This window comes from Podarcis gaigeae, assembly GCF_964106915.1.
Source record: "Podarcis gaigeae genome assembly, chromosome: 5".
Taxonomy (NCBI): domain Eukaryota; kingdom Metazoa; phylum Chordata; class Lepidosauria; order Squamata; family Lacertidae; genus Podarcis; species Podarcis gaigeae.
The window spans coordinates 62,687,018-62,706,155 of NC_139681.1; the positions used below are offsets into that span (position 1 = coordinate 62,687,018).

At 42.4% G+C, this 19,138-nt stretch overlaps 2 protein-coding genes across 14 annotated transcripts in view; one reads left to right on the top strand and one right to left on the bottom strand.

Annotated features, from left to right (window-relative positions):
- Nucleotides 1–8,180, top strand: part of SENP2 (SUMO specific peptidase 2) — a 20,215-nt gene extending 12,035 nt beyond the window's left edge. For 6 of the 12 annotated variants that reach the window (XM_083741870.1, XM_083741871.1, XM_083741873.1 and 3 more), the window contains exons 9-17: nucleotides 826–871; nucleotides 1,863–1,923; nucleotides 3,045–3,209; nucleotides 3,926–4,057; nucleotides 5,304–5,507; nucleotides 5,609–5,688; nucleotides 6,165–6,249; nucleotides 6,842–6,937; nucleotides 7,337–8,180. In XM_083741870.1, the coding sequence (XP_083597996.1) occupies nucleotides 826–871; nucleotides 1,863–1,923; nucleotides 3,045–3,209; nucleotides 3,926–4,057; nucleotides 5,304–5,507; nucleotides 5,609–5,688; nucleotides 6,165–6,249; nucleotides 6,842–6,937; nucleotides 7,337–7,399 (932 nt within the window). In that variant the 3' untranslated portion in view covers nucleotides 7,400–8,180. The remainder of the gene's footprint in view (nucleotides 1–825; nucleotides 872–1,862; nucleotides 1,924–3,044; nucleotides 3,210–3,925; nucleotides 4,058–5,303; nucleotides 5,508–5,608; nucleotides 5,689–6,164; nucleotides 6,250–6,841; nucleotides 6,938–7,336) is intronic. The other 6 variants (XM_083741867.1, XM_083741868.1, XM_083741876.1 and 3 more) reach the window with 2 other exon arrangements.
- A 2,221-nt stretch (nucleotides 8,181–10,401) lies between these two features.
- The window catches only part of IGF2BP2 (insulin like growth factor 2 mRNA binding protein 2), a 63,279-nt gene continuing 54,542 nt past the window's right edge, over nucleotides 10,402–19,138 (bottom strand). The window contains exons 11-16 of one of the 2 annotated variants that reach the window (XM_083741856.1): nucleotides 19,059–19,127; nucleotides 16,064–16,180; nucleotides 14,518–14,592; nucleotides 13,030–13,161; nucleotides 12,626–12,739; nucleotides 10,402–12,024 (exon numbers count right to left, since the gene is read on the bottom strand). In XM_083741856.1, the coding sequence (XP_083597982.1) occupies nucleotides 11,929–12,024; nucleotides 12,626–12,739; nucleotides 13,030–13,161; nucleotides 14,518–14,592; nucleotides 16,064–16,180; nucleotides 19,059–19,127 (603 nt within the window). In that variant the 3' untranslated portion in view covers nucleotides 10,402–11,928. The remainder of the gene's footprint in view (nucleotides 12,025–12,625; nucleotides 12,740–13,029; nucleotides 13,162–14,517; nucleotides 14,593–16,063; nucleotides 16,181–19,058; nucleotides 19,128–19,138) is intronic. The other variant, XM_083741857.1, reaches the window with a different exon arrangement.

Below are 19,138 nucleotides of genomic sequence, written 5' to 3' on the forward strand. Positions count from 1 at the left end.
ACTGAGTTTATACCGTGCTGGTGAGTTATAGAAAGAATGCAAATAGTTTATGTATTTGTAATAGAAATGCTTGTGTGACCAGTCAAGAGATAAAGAAGCTCTTGACTGAGAACTTTGACTATGACTACTGTTCTTGTTGTCTGCCTCCGGGGGGAAACTCTGCTAAAAACAGTAAGACGAGGTTTTACTGAGGTGCCAGCATACTAGCAGAAAGTGCAGCAGAAGTGTGTGGACGGTAACCTCTAATATGGGAACCCCCACAAGAGATTTTGACTGTGTGCCTGTGCCTGTCAATCACATGGTGTCATAATGATGTCGTGTAATGGACAGGTGGGCAGCAGTGATTACTAGTCAGGTTTGGCTTTCAAGGCAAGTTCTGATAAAAAACCAAAAAAGGTCACGCTCCTGCTTTAGATGGTTATAAGAGGATCACTAAAGGTGATGTTAAAATTTGTTCATAAGTTCATAAGTACTTTGTTCTCTCCTTTTTAAAATCCACTTTGGTATAGGTAGCCAATCATGCATATTTTGTTGTTCACCCACAGCTTAATTTTTTTAAAAACAACAACTGTAAATTAGATATACATTAAAATTGAGTCTTGTCATAAGGTGGCAGAAATAGCTTATTGGTTTATTATTCTTTATGATATACTTGAAATAAGAAGCTGTTTCCTTGGCATATTATTAAGAGGAGAAATTATTTACATGTGAAATGAGTATGGCAGCCAATATTTTTAAAATTCTTTTCTAAATATGTCACTCAGTGCCGTGCTAAAATTACAGTTGACTAAAATACTGTGTTCATTGCACTTTTTTTCCTTAAAGGTGTCACAAACTTTGGCTGCCTGTGCCCTCAAAGAGCAGCAAACAGGTATGTGAAAATCTTGTTGCAAAAAAATTGCTGGTTTTGGCTTTGGAGTTGATTGGCTGCACATTGATGCAAGAGCACAACAACCTTTAATCATTGTGTGCGTCAGGTTTTGCTTTTACACTATTCTCATGAGTAGTACTTAGTTGTATCATTAACTTCCCCAAGGGGAAGTGTTAGAGCACTGATACTTAGGTGGATTTAGGGCTAACCTAGAAGCCATAAAAACAGTATGTGAGCTGTTGTTAGCAATGGCTCTATTTATTTGTTATTTCTCTTTCTCCTATAGATACACGTTTTAGGACATAAGGAGTAAGAGAAGTACTGCTTGGGGGCAAAACCAGACTGGATGTAGGCAGGAACACATCTTAGAATCATTGAATTCTAGAATTGGAAGGGATCCTCAGGCTCCAGCCTCCTGCAATACAGTAATCTCAACTAAGCAACCATGTTAGGTGGCCATCTAACCTCTGTGGCTTCCTAGGTTGCTAAAGCTTCTGCATCTTAATTTTGTAGAGAGAAACTAGATGAAATGATAGATAGTTCCATGCTGTTTGTATATAATGAAAATTTACTAGGTACATTTTTTATTCTCTAGCCTTCAGTTCTGGAGCCCTTCCAAACAAAGTATCTTCACCAGCTTCCATATTAATGGGATCGTAACTGCCTAGTCAAACTTCTTTCTTATACTAAAAACTTACCACCTGGCAATGTTTGTCTAGTTCTGTACTGTACAACTTTGGCTTCTGGAGGGATGAGCCACTCATCTAGGTATTATAGACGTTGCCTCATACACTTTTGCAGTTTGCTGTTCCTTCATTCTTTCTCTTTCCACACAAGCATTGCTGCAACTGCTTTTCATGGGAACAAAGGAGCATTGATTTTAGCAGGAATTAAATGCCAGTATGCTTTCTTCTTCATGGGAAAACTGTTTTCCCCTCTGCCTTAGCAAAATCCATCTTTCTTGCCGTGAATTAATCTTTGCTTCTTTCAGTTCAGTGACAGTAGCAGAAAGAACTCCAGAACCTAAAAAATTAGTAGTACATAAAAAAGAGGTGAGTCGTTTTTCTGTACTAGTGAAGCTTTTGTCCTTCATTGCATAATTACATTTTTCCATGTGATTAATATTTTATGTATAACCTGGCTCCTATAACAGCCTATAAGGATTAAAATACATCACAAATATACAATGTAAGATGCTGGGAGGAATATTAGAGTATGGAGAGAGGAAGCAAGGATGTTTGCAGGTCAGAGATTTCACTTCAGGTTATTTTGCTTCTTGAGATTTGTTCTGCTCTTCTAGTCAGCTTTGCTGGTTTGATTGCTCCTTGTGGATTGCTGATGTCACTTTCTGAATCTTTACAGAATACCCAGTCAGTTTTGTTGAGAAACAGAGGAACCCAGGGCAGACATCAGTGGTGGACTCTGCAGGGTGTCACATATCAATGTTGTACCTGTCTCTGATGATTGCAGATGGCAATCTGCCAGGCTGTAGAAATCAAAACAGTGACCTTTTCCATAAGCGCAACTCAGCAAACACACATTTGGTGTTTCATATTATATTTTGGGGGGAAGGATCTTGCAACCATAACTTGGCTGTATTGCTAGAAGACTAATGTGCTAAGCCTCATTTTGTGGACTTGGAACTTAAGTAATCCATATACAGTGGTACCTTGGTTCTTGAATTTAATCCATTCCAGGGGTCAGTTCAACTCCTGAAACAGTTCAAAAACCAAGGCACAGCCTCCGATGGGCTGCAGGAGCTTCCTGCACCCAAGCGGAAGCCGCTTCGGACATTCGGCTTCTGAAAAATGTTTGCAAACCGGAACACTTATTTCCGGGTTTGTGGCGTTCAGGAGCCAATTTGTTCAGGAGCCAAGCCGTTTGACTACCAAGGTACCACTGCAGTGCAAAGGGAATCCCCACTTTGGGATACAATAAAGTTTAGGGCTTCAACTAGGTCACTCCTTCCCATACTTGTATTTTTATTTCCACATACCTCAAGTATGCAGAGATCATGTCTGTGGGAGTCCCTGTTTTGCTACTAGACTAATAGACTGAGGATACAGCTTTAGTGGAATCTTAAAGATGGCACTGGAATATATTGAATTTTCCTTTCCCATGAGCAGGCCTGTCACAGACTTGTATTTCACAATGGTCCATTTTCTTTTAACAGAGTTTAAAGCATTGCTTGACAAATGATCTATCAGAGGATGTGTCACTTAGGTTAAGCCTGGGTCAGGAAGAATCATCATATGGAAGGCATTCTGTAGTTGAGACAGAAGAACAGAAATATCTGAGCTTGGACAAGGCTACAAAGAGCCTTCCTTACCTTACAGAGGTACCATTCTTGTGGTAGGGTTGATTGGGATAAGTTCCTATCTGATGGGCTATTTGACCTGAACAAATGCCACTGGTTTCTTCTGTCCTCAGTACTATGCCCATGAGCAGTAACTTATTATTTTAAATTAGCTGTTCAGATTCAGGTGCAACCCAAGCTGCAATATTCAGTATGTAACATGTTGCAAGGGACGCAGGTGGCGCTGTGGGTTAAAGCCTCAGCGCCTAGGACTTGCCGATCGAAAGGTCGGCGGTTCGAATCCCTGCGGCGGGGTGCGCTCCCGCTGCTCGGTCCCAGCGCCTGCCAACCTAGCAGTTCGAAAGCACCTCCGGGTGCAAGTAGATAAATAGGGACTGCTTACCAGCGGGAAGGTAAACGGCGTTTCCGTGTGCGGCTCTGGCTCGCCAGAGCAGCGATGTCACGCTGGCCACGTGACCCGGAAGTGTCTCCGGACAGCGCTGGCCCCTGGCCTCTTGAGTGAGATGGGCGCACAACCCCAGAGTCTGTCAAGACTGGCCCGTACGGGCAGGGGTACCTTTACCTTTACCTTTAACATGTTGCAAGCAAGAGCTTTAGCATCATTTTATAATCTGAGGAATTTGAGCAAACTAGAGATATCATGACTTGTCCCCACTCCTGCTCCTAAACATGGGAAGTTTAATTCTGCCTGCTGCTTTCTACTTATGCATCTAATAGCATTACACGTGCCCTTCCAGGATATGGAGAGAGAGATAGCGAATGTGCTGAACTGTGGCGACGACAACGAAGTCCTGACTAGTGCCTTCAAGCTGAACATTACACGTGGAGACATCCAGAGACTAAGAGACCACCAGTGGCTCAATGATGTGGTAAAATACAAGTTTTTAATTCTAGTCAAAACTTTGTTAACTTTTTCTTGTGGCAAGGTCACATGCTGTGAGGTGGACTTGAATTCTTGGAAAGGAAAGCTCTTTTAAGTGTTCCATCCTGGCTTGGTAAGGACTTTGACATGATTGGGCGGGGGCATCTGTTCTACACTGTTTGGTACAGTGGTGCCCCGCAAGACGAATGCCTCCCAAGACGAAAAACCCGCTAGACGAAAGGGTTTTCCATTTTTCGATGTGCTTCGCAAGACGAATTTCCCTATGGGCTTGCTTCGCAAGACGAAAACGTCTTGCAAGTCTTGCGATTTTTTCGCTTCCCTCCCCTTTTTCTAAGCCGCTAATAGCCTTTTAGCCACTAAGCCTTTAATAGCCGCTAAACCGCTAATAGCGCTAATCCGCTAATAGGGTTGCTTTGCAAGACGAAAAAACCACTAGACGAAGAGACTCGCGGAACGGATTATTTTCGTCTTGCGAGGCACCACTGTATAACAAAGGTCATTCTGGTGTTTGAATGCCATGCCATGTTCAAGTTTGCTAATGAGTGCAGGGAAATTAGCTGAAGCAGGGCTTCTAGCTATGCTGAAGATCCTTGAGGCAGTTCAGCAGGGTTTGGTGTGCATTGTATATTAATGTCCTCCAGAACCTGCTGCCAGTGTCACAGTTTATACAAGTGCTTCTGAATTAGTACTTATTTCCTCAGTTCTGAAACAACCTCTTTAATTAATTGCTCTGGTTTCTGGACAGATGGCCGCAACACTTTTTGTAAGAAAAAGGATTCTATTTGTCGTGCAACATTGAAAAATTTCTAGATACATTGGTCCACATCAGTTCTGATTTCTTCCCTGTCTGTACCATTGATATAATCTTGACACACAAGAGTTGCAAAGCAAGCTTCGGAAACAGCCTCCACCTTATCTAAGAGGGTGCTGTGGGGTTTTTGCAGACTCGCACGATTCATCAGGAGGCTCGGGTCATGGGGGCCCACAGGTGGGGGACGTGGCAGGAATGGAAGTACTTAGACTTGATTTCCAAATATCCTGATCAGACCAGCAACCCAGGTAAAATGTGCAGATTTTACATGGAGTGAAGGTCTTAGCAGTTCTGGAGACACATTGCAAATTCTACAGCCCAGCAGTTTAGCCACATGATGTCATGACAGCTGCCTCCTCTTTAACAGATAAACATCTAATCGTTGCTCTTTTCTTTCTTTCATTGTTTCTTGTATTTATAGGTTATTAACTTCTATATGAACCTTCTGATGGAGAGAAATAAACAACTGGGCTTTCCAGTACTGTATGCGTTTAATACTTTTTTCTACCCCAAGCTAAGTTCTGAGGGCTATAATGGGGTCAGAAGATGGACCAAACAAGTGGACTTGTTTCAGCATGATATAATCTTAGTGCCCATTCATATCAGAGTACATTGGGCATTAGTGGTGAGCGCATTGTTGGCTTTTCTCATTATTTCATTTTTAGAAGGCGAGAAGAAAGGAAAGCAAATGTGAGTGTTCCATTAATACTATTATTTTGATGATAGGTTATAGACATGAGGAGAGAGACCATCAAATATTTTGATTCAATGGGACAAGATGGCCATATGATATGTAAGAGATTGCTGTAAGTCAATTTTTCTAATAACAATTTACTTTACAAGTATTTTTTTTTCTTCCCATGTTTGCTCATTTTTGTGTAATACTCCTTCTAATTAAAGTTGCAGAGATGTCATGCATTGCCAAATAAATAACCAAACACAAGCAACTGTCTGACAAGCTGTCTTAATACTGCACCAACTCTTAAATTGCTCATAGATATATTGAGACGTTTACTTAACCCCTTAGATATGACTGTCATTTTTAGAAATAGACACTGTTATTGTAAAACTGTATTCCCTACTTAGTTTACTTCGCAACTTTTTAAAATAAGCTTTCAATTTAAATCATCAAGTGAAAGTATGCTCTTAAAGATATATAGCATCTTCTCATTCTGCCAGATATTGAAAAGGTTTGTGATAATTTTTTTTGCTAACTCTGTAGAGTGATAAGCTCTATTTCAGGAGAATTGTGACTGATCTATCTCATGCTTTTATTGAACAGGCATTTTCTGCAGGAAGAAAGCAAAGCCAGGAGAAACATGGTCATAAAAGCTTCTTCATGGACACTTTACAGTATGGAACCACATGTGCGTGTGTGATTTTACGGCTCTAATGTGCATCTCAGTACATGTTCTTTAAAGTGTTGCTTTGGGTATACTGATCCTCCCTTAAAGCATCATTTATTAAGCTATGAACAAATGTTGGGTGCTCACCCATAAGTGTTGAATGCTGTGCTAGTTGAAGGGTTTCCATAATGCAGCGAAGACTTAGATAAAAATAATGAAATTTTATGCTGAAGGGATTCTAATGTGAAATGCTTACTATCTTGAGTTAGGTTAATTTGGGAAAAGTTTAAAAATTTCAAGCAGAGTGGATTTCACAGAATGTATAGCTCACTTGGGTAAGACTGTGGTGCCGATATGGTCGATCTACTTTCGGAACTTTCTCCTGTAGTCTTTTAAGTTTTCCGTAGAGCAAACTTGTCTAATGTAGGAAATGGGAAATGTAGTGCAGTACAATCGCATCATACGTGGGGGTTCGGTTCCATAGTATCTATGACACTAACAGAGCCTCTTTAATGTTCAGTATTCTGCAGTTGGGGGGGGAAGCAGAAAGGAAGCAATATCTCTATATACATATTTCTGCATTTTTCTGTTTCCTCCCTTCCCTCAATCTTAGGAAATTCCACAGCAGTTGAATGGCAGTGACTGTGGAATGTTTGCTTGTAAATATGCAGACTTCATCTCCAGGGATAAACCAATTTCATTTACACAGGTGAGTGGCCTGAAACACTTTAGGAAAGCCTAAAGCTTGCTTTCCTCCTGCTTTGCCTCCCTTGAGGTAGGCAGGGATTTGTTCACGGCTAGTGCTGCCATAGGCTTTCTCTGCGACACCTATTTCCGTGGAGAAGTGGCTGCTTATTAGTGGTGTCCCATCTTGCACAACTGCACATCTGGGACTTTGCATATCTGATTCCTTTGTTTGGATATGTTCCCATATATTCTGTTCATGACATGAGCTGATAAACCAAGCTATTGCAAAGAAATAATCTGGGGTGGTGATGGAGAGAGAAGAAACATGAACGTAGTAGTAGTAGACTTTGAGCAGTGATAGAGGGGAAGTTTGCTTGTATGACTGCGTTCAGTGTTCCAAGGTGTTTTTTTCCTTTTGCAGCGTCACATGCCTTACTACCGCAAAAGGATGGCATGGGAGATACTTCACCAGAGATTGCTGTGACACCATCTCAAAGTATCCTCTTTCCTGATCTCCGTTCAGAGATAGGAGGTATGCAGACGTGTCGTTCCAAACCCAAGTACTTAGTTCTGAATTTCCATCCAAAGGGCTGAAACCTGGATTAAGAAAGGGATTCTGCAGAATCAGCTTGATGGTACCAGAGTAGTGAAAGACTGTTAAAGAAAAGCGGCCCGACAATTCGATATTGGATAAACAATGAGCAACCTCAGTGACATGAAGATGGAAAATTGCCATCTTCCCAATGGCTGTACATTATGTACTATAATTTCAAGGCACTGACTCTAATCAGGAAATATGCTATGAGCTCGTATGTCAGCTCCCAGCTCCATTTTTAGGTTAGCCTCACCAGTTTGCCAGCACATCCCTCCTAGGCAAACTACGGTTAGAAACACTTCCAAGATGGAGTAAGGAATGGGTGTGCAATTGTGGGTGGGTGGGTGGGTGGGTGGGTGGGTGTATGAACCTGTGGCATATTCCTGACCACCAGACAAAGATATTTTGGATTGGAAGGTGGAAAACACACTTGTTTGGTTTTTTGTTTTTTTTTCTAAAATTGGATTTGTGGTGATTTTGGAAGATAGAAATTTCCTTTTGATTTGTAACAAATCCATAGCAAACACCCTAAGTGGGGACTCATCTTTCTTTAAAAGGATTATGATTTGTATGAGACTTATTTATTTGCATTCATATATTTAAATGGAAATGTGTTGGAATCTGAAATATTTGAAGAACTAAAAATGGAAATAAATATTTATCTAGCAAATCTCAATTTGAATCTTTTCATCTGATACTGTACTTCATCTGGAAAAGCTTTGAGGTAGTAGTGCTAAGGTTAAAGGAAAAACGTTAATAGATGAATGGGTAGAATTCATATATTTTCTTTCAAACATAAGCAGAACCTTAACTTAATATAATTTAATGGGTAAGAGAAAACAGCTCTACTAACTTTCTTCCTACAGTATCTGCATGTCTTTAGTAGGCAGAAGCACGTTGCATTCTGGTGAGGAGGAAAAGGAAGTGTTCACTAGCATTGCAAGCTGAATGGTAGCAAGTTGTGGTCTGACTACAGAGCACACACAGAAGACCAAACCCAAAAGAAATCTAGTATCCCACTTCTTTGCTACATTCATTATCTGCTTGTCAATCAGTACAGAAAGAAAAACTAACTCTGGGTTTTAATGTTGTGCAGGCATAGGCAAACTCCAGCTCTCCAGATGTTTTGGAACTAGAGTTCCCCGTCATCCCTAGCTAACAGGACCAGTGGTCAGGGATGATGGGAGTTGTAGTCCCAAAACATCTGGAGGGTCGGAGTTTGCCTATCCCTGATGTTGTGGAATGGGAAGAGTGGAAGGAAATTGCAGTGGGCAGGAGACCATTGGGGGTGATTGTGGGACAACTGGTCTGTGCCTAGGTCAAGTTTGAAGGAACCTTCCCCCCCCCCCAAATACTGCAATCCCCCTCTTGACTCATAATGCTGTTATTTAGTTCTTTGACCAATTATTCTTGGAGGCTGGTTATATTTAACACTTTTGCAGATGGCAGTTGTGCAGTACCATTCTGGAAATTGCTCAGCCCAGTTTTGGCTATAGTTATATTGGACAGCCTTCAAGTGTTGTGCACTTCTGGATAAGAGTCCTTTATGAATAACTGCATATGCAGCTATTTTGCTGTGTACAAAAGATTTGGTGATGGCTTCCCACTGTATGCCCATTATTGGAACATAAGTGAAATGGGAACATACGAAAGCTACCTACAAGGCAGAGCGTCCTGTATCATAGAATATAGTGGCTAAATACAGGTGTGTGGCCTGTTAATTTATAAGCCTTCCTTTCCTTTAAACAGATGCCTCCATGCACTACTTGTCTGTAGTTTAATTCAGAGAAGGGAAAGCTGCAACACTTCAGGCCGGGTTAAGTCTGGTGAAAGGTGCTTTGGTTCCTCCCCTGAAATATGCCTAGAATTGAATTAGTGGTGGCTTAAACGTAAGTTTTGCAGCCTGAATTTATGTTTACAAATACAGTATTTATTTAGCATGCATTCCCAATAATCCTTACACCACAGTAAGGCTACTCAGTCTTTGTATCCTTGCATCTCTTAAAACCACTGGGAGGCCATGCCTTAGACGTCAGCCCTTTACACACTTACCTGGGACTAAGTCCCATCAAAGTCAGAGGAGCTTCCTTCTGAGGACACTTGCATAGGATCTCTACCACACAAGCATTTAAAATACAGGCATCACCAGCTGTGGGGTAAGCACTCTTTTTTAAAAAAAAAATCTGACACCACCAATAAGCCAAAGCATGTGAAATTTTCACAAGTGGGCTTTTCCATCCACTTCCATAGGGCTTCCTTCTCTCTCCCCACCCCCACCCCAATGTTGGGCCCCCCATCTTGTGCATGAAGCTGCATATGGGAGCTGATGCTATAGGACAGGTTATATTTACAGCATAATTGCCTACTGTTAGTTGGCACATAAATATGTAGCTATTATGCTACAAAAATAATCGGTTAATCCTGTAAGAGATTAGCCTCTTTGTAAACTGCTTCTTTTAGCATATGTTAATCCTTTCTATCACAGTAAGAAACAAGACGTCGTGTTTGTTTGGCCACTAGCTTGTGCTGGTCCAGTCCTGTTTTTGAGTGTGTGCGTATGTGTCTAATATTCTTCTAAGCTGGTTTGTTAAAAGTTTTCGCCTATGTGGGAAACTAATGAAAAATGGTTGCAACCTATTTTCTAAGTCCATAGTGACAAGTTAACTCAAATGATACTTTTGAAGGGTCACTGCAATTCAAATGAGTTTGAAAGTCACCCAGGTACTTCTACAAAGCGCAGCCCTTGATTCTGCTTTTACCCATTGACCTCACAAGACTGCACAGGATCCGCTCGTTAAGGCCGGGGAGGAAGTAGATTAGGGGAGAGTGCTAGCATACCACCCACTTTCCTATTTTCCTTTTTCTGTTAAATAAAACTACTGAGGTCAGGCTCTTGTTAGCTGGATATATTTTGTTTTTCACAGAACACTGTTTGAAGTAGAGAAACTGGCATTGCAGTCTGTTGGTACAATGGTATGTTCACAGAAACCAGTATAACATCCATCTGTTAGCACAGAAAACTCTAACCGTGTGTGTAACCTGTCAAACTCAGGAGTTCTGCTCCAGTGTCTCTTGCACTTCTATCCTTTATTATTATTATTATTATGTTCCAAGGCCATTTGCTCTCATCTAGCAGAAGAAGAATACAGAATAGTCATCATGCAGAATGATGCTTTCTTCCACCTGGCAGCTGTCTTTTGCCTAAATTTATTTCCAACTCATTTTTATTAAAAAAATAAAAAAATGCTCCAACTCTCAGTTTTACAAGGCATACAAAATCTCAAAAAGGGACACACAAGAGCAAGGTGCTGAGGTATGAAAACACCTGAGGTAGTTTGTTTGTTTTCTTTTGTTTTCTTTTTTTTTTGAAAAAAAGTTGCAATTTTCATGCCCTGGGCCAACACCATCTTGTCAATCCCATTTAAAAAACCCACTTCCCAAAGTATTGGTGGCAGCATCCTCCATGCAAAATGTACCAAGTGTGCTCTGTTTTCCTGCAAGCTGGGTGAAGGTTCCCCTCCACCCCTTTTAGGAAGCCTAGGTATAACTGAAGCTTGGCATTTTGATAAGCAAAGTGGAAGTTGTGGCTGGGTGGTTCTTTTTGCATCTATGATGTGTTTACTTGGAGCACTGCATTGTCTGGTGGTACAAAAGGAGAGAGTGTATGCAAAAACCAGTTTGAGATCTATGAAGCAAAGAGAAGATCATATGAGCTGGAGAAAAGAAATGCATAGAGATTCCTCTGCTAACGAGACGGTATCCCTTCTGTTGGCACATACAGGCAGCAACCCAATATGGCATGGAGCTGCCATTGGTCTTCCTAAAGTCCTTCTAAATGTTGTTCACTTTGGATTACCAGAGCAAAATTTAAGTGGAATTCCAAAGTCCTCCATGCTAGTTTCTGATAGAAATTCAAAATGGACTAGCTTCTTTCTTTTTTAATCTAGAAAAGCCTGCTTTTTCTAAAAACAAAATGCGACTGTTTAAAAAAAGAAATTAAAGACTGGAGTTAGTTTAGTTAGCTATATTAATTCTAAAATATATTAATGCTGTCCTGTACAGCAGCCCATGCACTGTGTGGGGAAAAAATGCTTTCCTAGTATGTACACACATGTACAGAAATTATTCTGAATGGGTTTGTCTGCAAAATTTTTTGCCTATGTTAGTCCAACTAAAGGGATAGCGTTTTACTGTTAGACAGACTCCATGTGGGCTGTGGTGTGAGGGAAGCAGTTCCCTGCTGGCTGAAGCCCAACCCCCTCCCACTCCCTATGTACTGAAAGTCCTCTGCAGAGCCCCAGCTTCTTGGGCAGACTCCAATGCCTCCAGATAGTCTTTGGTTTGCTCCCTGGTCTGGTTATTCTGTCAGGTGTTGGAAGGGCTACATTCATCGGTTGTTGTTGGCTAGCCTTGGAGCCTCATTTGCTGCGCTGAGAGGCGGGGGCTCCCTGAGGGTGTTTCTGTTCCTGCTGTTTCACCTGCTGGACAATTTCCCTGATCTTGCGCTGTGCAGTCTACGTGGGGAGAAAAGAACAATTATTATTAATAGAAAAAGAACAGGCAATCTTGCTATAGCTAGTGGTCAGGAAATGCAGCGAGCCATCTCCCCAAAACGAAAGACCCAGGTGAGGGTCCTCTGTGGTACCCGTGGTAAGTATTCCACTGTCTTCAGCTGAGCTAACATAAACAACTGTGACTTATGTGAAAGCCCTGCTAAGGTCAGCTTAGATGAAATTATTTCAGTAGCAGTTGTATTCTCTATATTCAGCCAGGCTGACACAAACATGCTTTCAGGCAGCAACTCTGAAAAGTGTTGTGTATAATATAGAGCGCTTTCAAAGCTGGAAGAAGCACTACTTGTTGTTTTTCCTTCAAAAGCTGCTAAGTAGTTTCTGCATTATACTCTTAAGTCCCAGAGAATTACAATTTCCCCATTTTAGGACCGTGTGCTATATTTGTCCCTTAACAACTATGAATGTAAATCAATGACATGTACATGCACATTGACTACACATTTCCATAACTTCCATGTAGCTTCAAGGCTGTCATTTCATTAACTTGTTAACGTTTTCATAACTATCCTATTGTTGAATAAGCCATTATAAAATACTGCACCTGACTGGCAAAGAAGTGACCAATGATTTTGACGACGACTTCCTCATTTTCATCAGGTGTTTGGTCACGGGGTACAATTACTTCTGCACTAGTTAAGTTCTGTAGTTCATTCACCTGCAACAGCACAGAAAAAAAATCTGATTGGAACTGCGAAAAGGTTAATGGCATAATCAGTAGGCGGAGCAAACATGATTAGATGTTCTTGCCACTCCTGCGCTGTGTATCTACTCAAGCAATCCAATCTAATAAGCATAACCCCTCATTTTGCTTTTAAGTATCAAGACTCGTCACTTGGCATTCAACAGAGGAGTGCTCATTTGGCGGGTGAGGTCAAGCTGTTGGACGGTTGCAACCCCACAGATTTTTCTACCTCCCTTGACCCTGATAGCAGCAACCCCACATACCGTTTTGCCACCTTTTCCTATCACACGACCTGCTGTGGAGGAAGGCACCTTAATGTGGGCTTCAAGCTTCACTTCTTCTTTCGGATTGAAAAAGTTTTCTTCTTTCAGTTTCCCAAATATTCGTCCTTGGGCCTGGGATCAAGAAAATAAAAAAGACCAGCTGCTAAATTTCCCAGAGTCTATAATCTGTGGTTATAAAGGTAATGTACACTCTAAAAGAACTCACATTCTCTTTCCAAGGAACAAGGTTCCTGACTAGTAGCTACGTGAAAAGTCTCAAACCACTTGTCCTATCAGGACCCTGTCCTCATGCCTGCTGTTCTCCCAGATGGTGTGCAAAAATGAATGTAGCTACAACGACACGAACAGTCTTGTCCTGCTGCACCTAAAATCCAGCCCTAGAAACCAGGACAGACCCATACCAGCTTTCCTACCCTTATTTCAGGGTTAAAAACCCTACCTCCATCAAACAGCCTTTTGGGTCCTAGATCTGTGTTCTTAAAAGAGCATGGCAGCTCTTAGTCGCTACAAATAACAAGGTTAGATTCTAATGGTAACACAAGGCCATGTGTTGTCCTCTTCTGTTGGGCTGCAGCTGTTCTGCTCAAACAGCTGACTTAAGAGTCAAAGCATAAATATGTGCATACTTTAGCACAATAGGACCTTCATCTAATGGCACTCTATAGGAGCTGCCCATATATGAATTTCGCAGGGGGATGCTGATGAGGCACAAAGTGAGTCTAATCTTCCAGTAGCTTCCTGAACTGAAAGGATGAGCGGTGGCGCACTTTGTCGTGTCAACAGACGATATTTGGGGGCAGGGGGAGGGAAAAACAATAGTTTGCTTTTAAAACACTAATATATGCTCTTTATATCAGGGCCAGTAACAGTTGTAAAGTTCTGCAAGTTTTAAGAAGCAGCGGGGCAGGTAACATTCTCCAGTTGGGATTCAAAGTTTCTTTCACACAGCCCTGTTTCTGTTACCCCTTAATAGGATTATTTCCCCAAGTTTTAGGGAAAGTAAAATCCCCTCCAGCCCAACCTCTCCTTTTGTACTGCACTTCTAATTATAGCACCATGAACATACAGGGGTGCTCAGGCAACTATTTTGGAACTAGCCGATTTAAGCTTTGATCCTATGCACACTTACTGGAAAGTAAGCCCCAAAGTGGTCTAACTTATGGGGAAACAGTACCCTGTGATTATTGGATGACGCTGTCAAGTTTGAAACAATTGCTGGAAATCGAGAAATATGTAAGGGAAGGCTGGTGGGTGTGGTGCTCAAAGCTAAGAACGTGGGGCTGTATGACTCTACTGCTCTCCATATTTCGGGTTAGCAGCAACATCAGAACTCTACTGGCAGGCTGCTTTAGTTGGGGTTGGCCACTCTTGCCTTCTTGGACAGCTGCTTCCCTCATGTTTTCAGCAGCTGACACAAGCAGGCCCTGATGCCTTGCACTTCATGACACAAGATTGCTATGTACTGACCTTGAATTGTGCTTCTGGAGGCCCAGTGATGATCACCATCCTTTCGCTGGCATCTGGACTCTCGGCTGGTGCAATCTGCAAGTCACAGAGAACACAGCACAGTGCAGCAAATTTGTCCCAGTGGCATTGGCCCTTTGCCCTCCATCAATAGCCCTGGTGCAGAGGTTTTGCAACAAGCTCTAGATTACAGGATCCACTTAAAAAGCTTCCAAACTAAAAACAGAGACTGCACATGAACTCTGGGCTCCACAATACCAAAGGCTTGCTACCTGGGCTCTTTAATTATTGTGATATGGTAGACTAGTTTACATTCACCTCTGGGTTCTTGAAAGCACCTAGCTTAAAGGTAATGCTGCACCACATTTTGAGCAGGGTTTGATTTTTGGTAGGAGAGTTTCAGTGGCAGAGTTGTTGACACTTCTGTTGAAAAATTGCATTTCTCTCTCTGCAGCACGACTCCTCCCCTTGCTTGGCAAGTATGACAGCAGGCAATGGGGAGGCATGCTGCAGATTGTGTTGCCAGGTGCCCCCTTCAAGTAGTAGTCTGCACTTTAAAAAAAGAGGAGAAAATGATCCACTGCACAACCTACACGCCTCCCTCCATCTTATCAGATGCTTTACCACTGTTTGCACATAACCCAAGAAACCACTGGAACGGGGAAGTGGGACACAACGCCACTATGAAGAGTGTAAAGGGTTGCATATTACACGCACACACACCGCTTTGGCTCAGTGCTAGTAAGAGAGCCCCTTAAGGGACACATCCTGTGTTACGTTTTTAGTATCAGTAATGAGCCGCAGGAGCACTTCCATGTCCAAAACCTGAAACATACATGAGAGGCAGCCTCTGATAGTATAGAAACAAGGAGTAGTGTTAGAGCCTAGTGTATACCCAGATATTGTGCAGTAGTTTGGGTATATCACAGACTGCGACCTAAAAATACAAGCCACAATAGGCAATGATTCATAGGAGCTTTCCCCAAATGGCTATGTATAACCCAAACTTGACTTGCTCGTGTCATGCAGGGCTGGTCAGGCCCACTCAATCATCAGCAAGCCCCAAGAGTAACGAGTCAGTCTCCACTAATGAGTCATTTCCCAAATATATCAGCTGTCCTGGGTGTGCAGCCAGCTGTCTTTTCTAAACCGATAACTGGTTTCTGAGGAGCTGTCCATAGCCAAGATATGCGGCTGGGCACCTCTCCTGTTGATGCATATTCTCGCTCTCCTTATCTAATGGGGCTTCTTTTGTTTGCAGACACACCAGTTGCTGATGGCAATTTATTTCAACCAGATTTTTGGAATGCTATCTTGAATTCTTTGGAGGAAGAATGGAATATGAATGCAGTTAAGAAAAACTGATGAAGAGGTGGTAGAACACTTAATGTTGCAGGAAGGTCTTAACACACAACTGCTCCTGGCAGTATTGGCCATGGATTTAAGAAATCAGAGCTGGAGGCAGGCAGAGTTCTGTAGCACTTGGCTTCTGAGCTGGAGGAAGAGGCAATGCAGGAAAGGGTGAGGGTTGGGTAGGTGGTCTTCTTACCTTGATTGAGGCACCTGCAAATCTTGCCAGCTGCTTAATGTGTTGGCCCTTCTTCCCGATAATTGCACCCACTGCCTGTGTTGGGATGAACAAGTTCACCACCTCTTGCTCTGGCAACTGTGGACAGCAAAGGGACATGAAATGCATATTGGGAAGAAAAACGAAGCATTCCCACCTGTATCGCTTTCCCAAGGTGGGGGGCAGCAAGCAAGGAAGCAAGCAAGCCCTGGCTCATGTCAGACGACAGGCAAAATCCACCCCAGCAGTGAAATGACAAGCACTCCTCAAGGAAATCTCAGATGAAAGGGGGAAAGGAGAATGCAAGGAAGAGTTAAGGCAGAGAGCTATCACCAGGCACTGGGAGTTAAATACAGTGAGCACCATGCAAATCAAACTATTCAGACAACTGAAGACCTACTGAAATCTACTGGATTTACAGTGCAAACCTATATACGCCTACTGAGGAGCAGGTCTCATCAAGTTCAGTGGGGCAAACAAAACCAGGGAGAGCAATCTGGTCAAAGCAAATGATGGGAGTATTAAGTGTGTGTGTGTGTGTTGCTGTCTGCTGCTATGACAAAGAGTTTTGGCAAAGCCAACGAAATCCAGCCAAAACGATGGTCATGGTGTGGTGTTGTATCTTCTCTCAATCGACTGCCCCTCTTTCAACATACAAGGGTGTCGTACCCCTTTGATTGTTGATATATACTGTAATGGTACAAAAAGAAATAAAACTATTGCTTTCTATTTCCACTTGAGTCTCAGTAACAAGGCATCTGCGAGCAAAGAACCAACACAGGTTGCCTATCTGAATGAGACAATGCTTTATGTCTAAGGGGATTCCTGGTCTAGGGAAATTTAGTTAAGTATTTTCTTATCTGGTACGTGTTTTGCCAGAATGTGCTTAATTAATGTGTACTGAATTATCTCTTTGCATGAAGTCACAAAACATGACTTTACGCCAATGCTGCAGGCAGCTACAGAACAATGATTCAACTGGAATTTCAACTAAGATTCTCCCAGGCTACAACCAAGTAAGTGCCCTCGGCAGACCACAAAGCCTGGAGAGGAATCAGTTTTTCTTCTACTTTCTGACATTTAAAAAAAAGTAAAAACAGTACCTTAAAGTAGGCATTTAGAGGTTGAAATTGTAAGTTCAAGTACGCTTTACAAATTCCTCGTGAATCAAAACACAAGGAAACTGTAGATCAATTTCATGCTATATAAACTTTAAAAGCTATTCTACAGTCTTATATATTGTGCTAGCTTACAACTTAGGTTCCATTCAACTGACATGTCCCCTTGCCCTCTCAGTTCCAAATCTTCCACAGCATGATGTAGACTGTGAAACAGTCACATATGACATTCTTTTGGAAACAACAGAAGAAAGCAGGGAAGTTATAGGGACTGTTTGATTGCACACTTAAACATGCATTTTGCTGCTGTTTTCTTTATGTATGTGCAAGGACCACTTATTCTTTCTACACACACAGAACTGCATGCCCAGGATGGGGCAGCCAGCAAAGAATCACTTGCAGGAATAAATGGCTAAACCTGTTTTCAGGCCAAGAAGTTGGGAAAGAGCCAAACTTTGTTTTAAAAAAGAAAGACATAGGAACAGAAAAAAGAAATAGGAGGTGACTTATTGCAGAGCATTAGTACTGATTGCTTTCTCCCTGTGATGTAGAATGGGTTTATCCGAATCCTGTTAGAAAAGAAGTGGAATGCCACCCTCCAAAATGTCAAAGCATTCACTTTAGGTGGGAGGCTAAAATTAATTCAGGAATGCTAATAAGCATCTCCATCAGGATCATACTTCATTTACCTTTCTTGCCCCTCCGAGCTTACTGCTCTACAATTTAATGGAATGAAGAATTGAACGCAGAGTGCTAGTAGGCTTGGCTTCCTAACCCCAGAGACATTTTTTGTTTGTGTGAGCAATACCCACACTGCCTCACCTTTCTAGGGTGAAAGGCCCCTGGCACAGCACCATCAGAAAGAGAATGCAAGCTGCACAAGAAAGCACAAGAGTAGAGCAGAAAGGAAAGAACCAGGCACTGTAGGGTTCATGGATGAATATTGCCAAGGATTGTTTTGATATCATCTCCTAGGATAGGAAAATCTAGCATACGGAACAAAGCAGGCAAGGCTAAGGCTTATTAGCATTGCCACCTTTTGATGGATTGGGGCTGCAACCTTTAATGGCTCCATAACATTAGGCGAAGGTGCTCATGGCACAAAGATCTACTTACTGCAGAGCTATGGAACGACAAAGCCTGTATCCATGAAGGTGTCGTCCTGCTATTTGGAATGGGTCACAGCTTAATTGTAGAGTACATGCTTTCTATTCAGACACTCTCAGATCCAATCCCTGGCATCTCCAGTTAAGAAGATCACAGGTAGGACAGCTTGGAAAACCTCTGCTGAGACACTGCCAGTCAGACAATACTGGGCAAAGGCAGTCCAATATTCTGACAGTATAAGGCAGCTTTGCAAGTTGCAAAGTGGCAACACTCTAGAAAATACATGTATGAAGAAGGTAATGGAATTGGCACCTGGCTCCCTGTGACTACAGTGGTACCTCTGGTTACATACTTAATTCATTCCAGAGGTACGTTCTTAACCTGAAGCACCACTTTAGCTAATGGGGCCTGCCGCGCCGCCGTCGTGCGATTTCTGTTCTCATCCTAAAGCAAAGTTCTTAACCCAAGGTACTATTTCTGGGTTAGTGGAGTCTAACCTGAAGCGTATGTAACCTGAAGCGTATGTAACCCGAGGTACCCCTGTACAAGGTAAGAAGCAGGGCAGTGTAGAAGCTTCTCGGTGGCTTTGCTGTGTGTTACTGTCACCAGTGCAACAGAGTGGGCAGAAACATACGGAAAAACTGCTCCGGAACAGAACCACTTAAAAGCCTCCTAAGCGAGAAGATAGGGCGTGCTGCAAAGCAAGGTGAACAGAAGGCCAGCATCCAGGAAGAGCAGGGCAATGCACTTACAGAGTGCTGATGCGGGTATGCGCCAGTCGGCGAGGCTCCATAGAGGCCCGAGAGGTATGCCGCGTGGCTCTACGGCAGGA